This window comes from Panthera uncia, chromosome A2 (assembly GCF_023721935.1).
Source record: "Panthera uncia isolate 11264 chromosome A2, Puncia_PCG_1.0, whole genome shotgun sequence".
Lineage (NCBI taxonomy): Eukaryota > Metazoa > Chordata > Mammalia > Carnivora > Felidae > Panthera > Panthera uncia.
Genome location: NC_064816.1, coordinates 140,629,376 through 140,639,902, shown reverse-complemented (window position 1 = coordinate 140,639,902; position 10,527 = coordinate 140,629,376). Strand labels below are relative to the sequence as shown.

At 63.0% G+C, this 10,527-nt stretch overlaps 1 protein-coding gene across 1 annotated transcript; it reads right to left on the bottom strand.

Moving 5' to 3' along the window:
- Positions 1 to 565: 565 nt before the first annotated feature.
- On the bottom strand, positions 566 to 1,830 carry LOC125930469 (basic salivary proline-rich protein 2-like). Its single transcript, XM_049642299.1, has 2 exons — positions 1,741 to 1,830; positions 566 to 1,492 (listed from the first exon to the last, which is right to left on the bottom strand). The coding sequence occupies exons 1-2, from the start codon at positions 1,828 to 1,830 to the stop codon at positions 566 to 568; spliced, it is 1,017 nt and encodes a 338-aa protein (XP_049498256.1).
- Positions 1,831 to 10,527: the final 8,697 nt, after the last annotated feature.

Sequence of the window (10,527 nt, the reverse complement as noted above, 5' to 3'; positions counted from 1 at the left end):
GGGCAAGCGTAGGTGGGTGAGGAGGTAGAGGGGAGCCTCCTCGTCCCCACTCCAGCCCTGCAGCCCTGGGTCCGCGTGGGCCCGCTGACACAGGTCAGACTTGCGCACCTTTCTGCCGGGGAGACTGCGGAGGTCCGTCCAGTGGCCCCACAGGGCGTCCCAGCTCCAAACGCACTTCCCCTCCCCCAGCACAGGGTCATATTTCCAAGCACGCTACTCTACACACACCTCGGCTAGCTCCGGGCTTAGAGGGCGGCGGGGTAGCAGGGCGTCGGGGCGCACCTTGGCCTGCGGCACCCTAGCCTGAGGGCAGGAGGCAGGGGTAGAAGGCGGGCGGCGAGACCCCTTGGGGCCAGCCCCGGCCGGGTTGGGCAAGCAGGCGGGGCTCCCAGAGTCTCCGCAGTCCCGGTCGGGCGTGCCCTGCGCTGTGCACCAACCCGAGCCACATTCAAGGTGAATCATCCTCGGCCCGCCCCCTGCCCCTCCCCGCCTCAAGGCACCTGAACCAATAGCGCAGCGCGGGGGGCGGGCGGGGCCCAGGGGGCGGTAAACCCTCCCAGAGTCATTATCTCTGCGCTCCCGTCGAGTCCCTACACCTCTGCGCCGGAGCCGGCGGGCCTCTCTCCCGCCGCACAATCCGGGGCGCCCGGCTCACCCTTTCCCTCGGCCTTCGGGGCCCCTGTGTCTCTCCTGCCCGGCCCCGCCTGCCGCGCGGAGGCGGCTCCTCCTCAGGTGGCAGGGCCGGGGCCTCCCCCAGCAGACCTGTCACCCGACACCCAGGAAGCGCGCGGCCCCATCCCGGCTCCTCTTTGTTCCCCCGCCGGACTCCGCGCTCGGGCGCCGCCTCCTCCCGCGTAGCGCTGTGGAGGTTAGGGGCGCCGCCCTCGGCCCGCCTGCGCCCCGGGTTCCGTCCATCTGGCCGGCTCCGAACCAGGGCCCTTTTTATCTTGTTTTTCCCATGTGGACTCCGCACGGAGCTGGAGCTGGGAGGCGGCGGTGCGCCCAGCCCGGAGCCGGCGCAGGTGAGTGTCCGGGGCGGGGCCGGGAAGGGCCAGCGCCCGCGAGGAAGAGAAGGTGGAGGCGGGCGCCCCGGGGCGAGCAGTCCTAGAACCCGGTTTGGGCGGGCGGCCGGCCTTCGGGGATGACGCTGCAGTGCGGCCTCCCTACTCTCCCGCGCCTTCCGGCAGAGGTGCGCACGCGGTTCCGTGGTCCTGGGTCCCCCGGTGGAGTCGGCCTGTGCGCCCCCCCCTCCCCCACACCCCGTTGCGACCCGGGCCCGCGGCGGCCGCGCGGTTTGGGTGCGGATTGTGTTTGGCGAGGTGCGTATCGGTGCTGGCCCAAGCACCTCTCTGGGCAACCGATCAGGGGTCGCGTCGGCGTTTCGCCGCCCTGGTGGGCTCAGGTGGAAACGCAGGGCTGGGAGGCAGGCGCCGATCTGGGCTGGGGGAGAGTTCCTGCTCCCAGAGCTAGTTTCTCCAGCCCCCTCTCCGGGCTTCTCGATGGGTCGTTACCATTTCTGTGGCCCCAGGACGGCCCCGCCCAGTCTCTAGGGGAACGTAGTCTCAGACCTCCAGCTCGCCTCTGCTTCGGGGCCACCCATCCTGGGAGCCTTGGAGCACGCGGCCGAGACACCCAGCCGCCCTGCGCCTATCCCCATATCCTTGTTAGAGCTATCGAGCACCCGAGGCCCCAGAGCTCTGCCTCGGCGTCGGCAGCTGGACGCCGTGCCGGGTCCCTCACCCGTGCGCGCATCCTGGCAACTGGGCCGTGAGGGCGCCGCCTCGGAGTCAGGGGTCGCCCGGTTCCGCCGAGCCCTCTAAGCTCAGCCATTCGCTGTCCCTTCCCCCAGCCCTGGGATCCCTACCCTGTGTATAGACGTACCCGCTGGGGGCTGGGGGCGCTAATACAGGCTCAGAGCGATTAAGAGCCGGGAGCCGGCGGTGCCCTAATCAACCTCCCCACCCCCGTTCGTTAGGTGAGGACGGAGCCTCCCTGCGTTCTGTCGGGGTTTCGTAAAGCTCTAGAGGATTAAAAGCCCGATTTTCCTCCTGGGGGCCAGGTGGCCGATGTCTGCGCTGTGCCCCTGGCCCTCTGGCGGGGTCACTGGGCTCCACCCGGTGTGCACCACCTCCCGCAGTGAGCCCAGCGGGCTCCGAGTCGTCCGGTCTCCGAGCAGAGATTGAGCCTTCCCCGAAATCTGTCCTGATCGTGGACCGAGCGCACCCAAAGGAACGTGGCCCCACATCTCAGCTGAGACAGGCCAGCGCGCCAGGAGGCTGTGGGTTCGGATCCCGGCTTCTGAGCTGCAGCCTAGCTGCCGATTTCTTTACCAATCATGGCTGCCCCTTCGTGTACTTGAGGCCTTGGCCCGCTCCTGGGGGAGTCGGGGAGCCTCTGGAATCGACCTTATGCAAAGGAGAAAGAATGCTGGGGTAACCAATGTGACAATTTCGTTTATTTCTTTACCCCTACTAGTCGGGTTAAACCGGCGCAGTGGCTCCTGGCGTGAGCTCGCACAGCTCCAGCCGCCCGCATTAAAGGTGGGAGCTCTGGCGACCGGGGTTGCAACGAAAGCAGCTTTGGGTCTCTTCCCTGGGCCCTCTGGGGAGACAGAAGGGCACGCACTGGGCCCTGGGCATGTCCGAGGGCCCCAGCTGTGCCCAGCCTCTAGCCTCTTGGGCCTGGGGGCATTCGTTGGAGACCAGAGGGACGAGGCCCCGGGCTGGCAGCGGGTGGTGCCCCTCGGATTCGCGACTCCGGAATCGTTTTGTACACGTCCAGTGCAGAGCTGTAGGGGGTCTTCTGATGGCCCAAGACCCACGATCTTGGAGTAGTCATGGCATTGTGTCCCAGTGACCCTCTCCTCCTGGGAGCTGTTAGAATTTGGAAGGGAGCCTGGGCCCTGCTCTGTGCCCTGAGGAGGGAAACCTCTAGAGGAAGCAGGAACCAGGGAGGTGTCTGAAGATGGTCCTAGCTGAGTTCTGGAGGGTGGGGCTGACGGCGAGGTCAGCAGCGACCTTTTAGAGTGTATAGGGTACACACAGTGTGAGACCCTCAAGTATTCTGTGGACGCTTGGGGGGCTTTAATGTCAGCAGCCTTCCCACCTGGCCCACAGGTCAGGTCCCCATGAGGACACAGCAGCTCTGGAGCTCTTTTCTTTGTCAGTATCTCCCCATCTCCCCCTGGCCAGGGTGGGAGCAGGGACCCGCCTGCTGCCAGACCTCATCCTCATCTTCCCACTCCCAGAAGTGGATTTCTGTGCCTTTGGATCTCAAGGTCAGGGCTGTGTCACGTTACCCACTTCTCCCCGCCGTGGCGGAGGATGTTGCTCTGAGGAGTCACCTTGAACTACAGGCCTCAGTGTTCCCTTTTGACCCTTCAAATGAGGCTTTTCGCTGCTTATACCCTCCCAGCTCCCCTTGGCCCTCATTTCAGGAGAGCAGGGAGACCGTGCTCCCTTAGGATCCAGGCCTGAGCCTGCCCCAGCGGAGAGCAGAGAGGTACCGCAGGGCTCTAGGGGTTGACCCCGGAGGCTGGGGCGGCGGGTATGGCGCCGCCCCAGCACTGCGGCACTGCCGCATTGGGCTTAGCAGGGGCGAGGCAGGCGCAGGGGAGGAGCCTGGCCCAGCTTTGCCACTCCAACTGGAAGCTGGAAGGGGATTTGGCCTTTAAGCTATTCTCTGCTTACAGAGACCCGAGTCAGCTGCAGAGATGAGGAAAACAGACCGAGTGTCTCCACGGATGCCACAATCAGGAGCCCTCACAACCCCTGAGGCCTGCCGCCGCTGTCTTTACCTTTCATTTCCCGTACCAGGGCGAGCGAGCAGGGTCCCTAACTGCTGTCCTCTGCCTGCTCCTGGGTTGCCTGGTGCCAGGCTAGTCTCCCCCAACATCCGCCTCTCCCTGCCCCTCGCTCCCCAGAGAGAGAAAGAAAAAAGAATTTAGGGTTGTTTTAAGTACCCTGGGGTAAGGCTTCTGATGGTCTAGAGTGGTGGCCTCAGGAAAGAGTTCCCAGACCTTCCGCAAAGGTCGGCATCCCCTGCGGCAGAATTGCCAGGGTACCTTTTAAGATGCAGATTTCTGAGTGGCCCGCTAATCTGCATTTCAGGGGCCCCTTGGGTGAGTCTGCCGGTTACACCCTGAGCTCTTTTGATAACTACCTCCATGTGACCCACAGTCGGCACCAACGTTCCCACCTACCTCCTACCCCCTCCCCCAGGGTAGGAGAAATCGTGTCCCTTCTTTTCACTAGCTGAGTGCACCGGACGTAGTGGGGGGAAAAAACTGGGGTGGAGTGCCAGGGAGTGACTTTCGAAGACCTCCATCCCAGCGAGCTGGAGACCAGAGGCCAGCAGTAGGCCTGTGTTGAAAAGCAGGGTGAGGAGTCCCGGGGGCCTGGGGGAAGGGGAGCGTTGAGCCGTGATTTGGGCTCCATCACTGGCGTCCCAGGGTCAGAGTGGATGAGGATTTAGTATAGGTGCTCATAGGAGGCAGCGTGGCTCCTAGCAGCCCTGAGGTCGCTGGGAGAAGCATCACCAAGGGGTTTTGATAGTTTCTGGGCCAGGGGACTCCCTCTCTGGCCCTTCCAGGCTGCTTTGCTAGCCACTCTGCCCCCTGGTCCCTACTTGGGGCTGGAGCAGACTGAGACTGCCACTCTGCAGAGTCCCCAGCCCTCCTGCCTGGACGCCAGCTCCTCTGAGACCGACGCTTTCTCCCCTTCCCTCCTCTCCTTCCCCAGGGCGCCCGGCACCAGAGGCAGGAGCTGCCACGGTGACTTCTCTCGAGGCAGCCACTCTGGCAACCACTGATGCAACCTTCCCGGCCCCTCCCTCGCCTCCCTCACCTCTGCTTTCCTCTGCAGTCCCCTCCGTGCCAGCCAGAAGCTGCTCCCACTGCTGGAGAGCAGCTGTGCCTCCAGCTCCCTCCATGCTGCCCCCTTGGCCAACCGACTTCTGCCCACCTGCCCTCCCGTCCTGGCCACAGGCCGGCGGCAGAGGTGCCCAACCAGGGCAGTTCAGGATCTGGTCTGGTTTAGGATGGGAGTCCCCCCGGGGGGGAGCGGCAGGTCTGGTTTGTCCCCGGGGCTCTTTTTCTGCCACCACGCGGGCTGGGGGCTGGAGGATGGTGCAGACCAAGACATCTTGGAACAGGAGGGTTCTGTGCTCAGAGGTCAGGGGAGGCACTTTGGACGTCCCGCTGGCCACTGCCCCCTTGGGACCTGGTGTGATGGGCAGAGAGGAGGATATGGCCGGCTGTCTGCTATTCTGAACTGGATTTTCCTCCAGCCCCAACCTGAGCAAGGGTGGGCTGGGTGAGGGTGGAGGGACTGGGTGGGCGTTCAGGTTGAGACAAGGAAACACCCCGAGGACGTGGACATCTCACCCCACCCTCTCCCAAGCTGTGAGTGTTGAGCCCTCCTCCACTGTCACTGCTTCCTCAGAAGGTCATTTGGGGCTAAGACAAGGCGTGTCAAGCTTGTGAAGGTGTGGGGTGAGGAGGGCTGCTGAGCCGTTGGTGGGAGGCTGGCCCTTCTGCCCAGGGTTGGGGGGGCGGATCGGGGCGCGGGAGTCTCTCTGCAGGGTCAGCAGGCCGGAGAGCGCGACTCCTGTTCTGTGTATGGCACTGGTAGAATTCACTGTGAACAGTCTCGGTCAGTGAATTACCGAAGGGCCATAAACAGAGCAGAGACAGATCCGCGAGCGTCCCGGGAGCACTCTTCACCCCCTCGGGCCCCGCGGTGGGCCTGGACGTCGGAAACGGGTTGCTTTCGGTGGGGGGTGGTAGGTGCAGGGCTGCCCCCTTCAGCGTGTCCCCACGGGGCCTGTACCACTTCCAGTCTGCTTGGCCGATTTTGGCACTAGCACATTTTTGCTTGTGTCTCTCCGCTCTGAGCAATCATGTGCAGTGCCAATATGGGAAAAGCGGGACGCCGCAGCCGCGTTCGCCTCCCCTGCGTCTTGTGTCCGGGGCCCCAGCGTCTCGTCGCCACTCCCTGGCCCATCTGGCTCAGCTGCTGCGAGAGCTGCAGCCCCGTGGGCAGCCAGATCGCCTTACACTGCCTCGGGCCACAGCAGAGCTGCAAGCCGGGCAATCCGAGCTGGGCCAGCAGATGGGGCCGCCTGCAGCAGTGGAGGGGGGGCGGTCACCATCTGTAGGGCCAGCCCGGGTGATGCCATGGATCGGGAAGGCCCAGCTCGGCTCCCAGCACACCCTTGGGGTGAGACCCTGGCTGGCAGCACAGGGCCTGGCCTTCTGCCGCAGGAACTGAGGGAGACAGCTCCTGGCAGTGGGGGCGTCCTCGAGGTCAGGCGCGGTGTTTCATGGGGGCCGTTCTCTGGGGACGGAGCCTGCCATGGAGTGGCACTGGGAACAGGGTGCTTGGTGGGCTTGGAGTTGGAATGTGTTGTTCAGGCCCTGCTCCTGGCAGGTTCTGGGGCAGGGGCCAGTGGTCTCCTTCACGTACCACACACCGGCATGTGACCCTCTGGGTCTACGGACTTGGGCTGTGGTCGTGGAACCTGCACGGGCCACATCACATAATGTCATCTCCTCGGTTCCCCACGACGGCCCTGTGGGGTGTGGACATTTTTTTCAGTCATCTTCTAGATCTTTCTGAGAGGAACGGCCTGGCTGAAGAGGTCAGTCGGTGAGGAGTCGTGCTAGGCCAGTGTTGCTTTTAAGTCACCAGCCACAACTTGTGTGGGGTCAGCTTCATTGGTTTTGTGCTTTGGGCACTCCTGGCCCCCAGTGCTTGGAGGCATCTCAGCTCTGAACCCACAGGCCTGGGTTCGGATGTTGCAGACAACCTATTGAGGTTGAGGGGCCTGGACACAGCCAGGCTGTCCCGGTGGGTGTGAGGCCCCAGTGACCTGCGCCCTCAGCAAGAGGCCAGCCGGCTGGCCTGGGATACTGACCAGCTGGGGGCTGAAGTCATTGGCCCCAGTTCCTGATGGAGCTGTTTCTCCTTAGGGAGTGAGCCTCAGGCCTGGGGTGGGGAGGGAGGGTAATGTGTGGTTGAGGCTGTCAGTTGAAGGATGGTGGGATTCAACGAGCTACCAACCCCTCCTGCCTAGGGCCCTAAGGACGGACTGCCCTGGAGGAAGGAGTCAGGCCATTTCTCTATGTTGATTCCCTGTGTGTCAAATAGGGAAGAGCTCCCTCATCAGGAGTCCCTCCTGGATGAGGTGACGGTGTCCCTGTGCAGAAGCTCTTTTAAGTGCTGCAGGAAAAGGAGGGATGCTAATTACTTGCTATTTATCCTAAGAAGGAGACTTCAGCCCCTGAAGCTTGGATCTCTCCTCTGATGGCCCATTCTCCCTCCCTACAGGGCCTGGCTCATCCGGTCTCTCTGCTCAGGCCCTCTCTCCTCAAGGCTAAAATGGCCGACCTGCCTGACAGCTTCCCTCCAGGGCTCCATGCCACAGATGAGAGGGGCAGGGAAGAAGGGTGTCCATCAGAGTGACCCCTGGGGGTGGGGTGGACACAAAGCCCAGCAAGGGGAGCTGGAAGGCCCCTGGGCATGATAGTTTCTAGAGCATCCCTGGAACTTGGGAAACGTCCGGCCACATTTCTGTACCTTCCTGCCTAGTCCTTCCAGCCTGAGAATCGAGCAGCTGCCCCTCACCCCCTGGGTGGTCTGCAGCTGGGCTCCATTCTTCCTGTGGCTTTGCTTCTGCATCTCAACACCTGCGCAGGTGGGTGCCTTTGCTGAGCCCTGAGTCACAGGTGCCAGTCAGGGGGTGTAGAGGAGCCAGTTCTGTCCCTGCGGCCAGCCTCCATGCCTGGCTGTCTCTGGGGCCCAGCTCCAGTGCTCCAGGGGAAAGACCTCAGGCCCTGACTTAGTTTCACCTCGTAATTTAGACGGTCCCAGACCAGGCCCCAGCTCCTGGCCTGGGGGGTGAGTTCGCCCACAATAGCGACTCCTCCAGACTGGGACCCCTGTAGCCAGCTCTCCTCCCCAGGGGCCAATTTCCTGGCAGTTGGGGTGGGACGCCTTCCTTCCCCTCCTCCTACCCCTCCAGCCTTTGTTCCTCACCACCCTGTACCCTGGGCCTGAATCCTCCTTTGTGTCTCTCCGGGGAAATAAGCAGAAGGTTTTACCCACTCAACAGGCAGCTCGGTTATGGAGATGTTTGATCTATCCAATGCCCTGTGCCTCACAGGGATTCCTGTAGTCTGACTGAAGTCCCTCCCGCTGCAGCTGAAAGCATTTTCTTGTCAGAGTGGGAAGCACTTTGCCGATTTTTCGGTGCTTTTCAACAGCAGCCAGTCCAGGGTGTCCAGAGGCCTCCCCCATGCAGGGCCCCTGCTTGTCTCTGGTGCTTGGGGCTTCTGGAGATGGCAGCCCCTGGAGGGACTGTGAAGTGGATTTTCCAGACTCCCCACCCCCCTCCCCCTCTGCTCCATTTGCTTATTCAATCCCAGCCATTATCCCGGTCCCAGCCTCGGCTCCGCTCCTCGAAATGCGATCCAGCTCCATTGATCGAGGGCGGGGGGGGGGGGGGGGGGGGGGGCAGCGAAGCCTGGCTGGTGCAGCGAGGAGGCTCCCTCCCCGAGGGGTCCACCCAGCCCAGTGCTCCAGCCACCGCAGGGGGTGGGGACAAGGGACCAGCCCTTCCCACCTACGCTGCGCCGGCCGGGAGCTGGAGGAGCTTCCTGGCCTCGTCACTGGCCCCCGGGGAAAACCCCGGGACCAAGAACCCAGTTCCTGCAGGTGTTCCCCAAACAGGCCCGCGCACCCCACGGTCTGTGAACCTTGCCCAGTTCTGTGAACCTTCAGCACCGAGCAGATTTCTCTCCGCGGAAGAGTCTCTCCCCACACGCGTGCCCGCCGGCGCTCCCCAGGGGCTGCAGCTGTCCCCCGCCCTACCCTGCGGGAGCCTGAGGGTAGCCTCGGCCTGCATCTTGGATCTTGTACTCCATCTTCCCAGGGGCCTCTCTCTACCCCAGAAGGAGCAGTGGCCACTCTCTCCTGGCAGCTGCTTTTCCAGCTTGGGCTTCTGGTTTGGAAAGGGGTCCTCTTGTGATTTGGTCTTACTGCCCAGGGGACTTGAGACAAACGGATCCTTCCAAGCCTTAAAGGGCTGGGACTGCTTGCTGGCTGAAGACTCGGGGTGACCTTAGGTGGTTTCAAACACCCCTTAGGAAAGGGCCTCAATGCACCTAGGGAATGTGGGGCACAGAAGTGTGCTCTCCTTGGGGTAAGTTTCCTGAGGCCTGGGGAGGCGGCGCTTTGGGGAATAAGATTGAGGCCAACCCCCTGGGGGTGTAGGCGTGGGCAGGTAGGGCATGAGTGTATATGGTGGGTTTCATGGTCAGGAGGATGCTGCGTGGATGGGATGTTCCACAGGTTTTGGCTTGGCTCATTTCTGCCACTGACTGGCCAAGGTGAGTGATGTCAGTGGGCCCACAGGCTGCTGGGCCTAGAGGAATGGCACCAGCCCAGGGGTCAGCCCACCATCCCCAGGGAAGAGACCACAGCAAGTGGTTTGCCTCTCCGGGGCTTGATACCCAAGAGTATCAGGTACAGAAACCGCCTTCCTCCCTGTGGGGTGGGCCAGGTGGTGAGAATGACTTGGGGGTCGTGTCTCCCTGGATCGAATGAGACAGTGACATGGAGTGTAGTGCTCGGTAGGCAGCAGAGCATGGCCCACTTGAGCTACCTCTCCCCTGGAGTCCTGGCAGAGGACTGTGGAGTGGAGGTGCCCTCTAGGGTTCCCCTGAGAGTGGGTGGGGACAGGCCCGGTCCTGAGCTGGGTCCCAGTAGCTGATAGCTGCTGCCCCTGCGTTCCCTCCCTCCCTGCCTGCACAGTCCCGTTGCAGAGGTGCTGCCCGGGGGCAGCTGAGGAGCCAACCGGAAGGACAGAAGGACGTGACCTTGTTCTCTCGCGTCGGTGTGGGGGGGGGGTGCCTCCCTCCACCGTTCTGGACCATGGACCATGCTAACTCTCCCGTCTCTTCTTCAGCATAGGCAGCGGCCTCTGCAGCCTCCTCAGCTCCCCGGCCCGCCCGCCCCGCCGCTGCCGCAGCTCGCCTCCCACCGTTTTTGGCAATGGTAGAACTCACACTGGTGAGGTAATGGGATCCGGTGGTTCTAGACTTGCCAACTATGGTGCGAGGGCTCAGCGGGCAACTCTGCAGCCAGCCTCTGATGGAGGGACCACGACGCGCTGGACCTGCTGACCTCCAGGGGAGGAGGGAGGGACTCCGGGCCCCGGATGGGGGGTGCCCCCGGTGCCGGGCAGTGGCAGAGGGTGGGTGCAGCTGGAAGTGATCCTCGGTGTTTCCCTGCATCCCCCTGAGGTCACAGGTCTCTGAGTCAGCTGGGAAGCTGTCCTCCGGCCTTTGGGGGTTTTACCAAGAGGGCTTGAGGTGTCCCGCCCAAAGTGAGGGTGTTGGGGGTGGGAGGAAGGAGGGAACATTTGGGGTTAGGTAACCTCACCCAGCTCTTCCATTCAGGGTGGGCTCTGAGACCTCGAGGGAGGGTCTCCTTCCCTTCCACACATCACTGAGAGCAGGATGAGGGC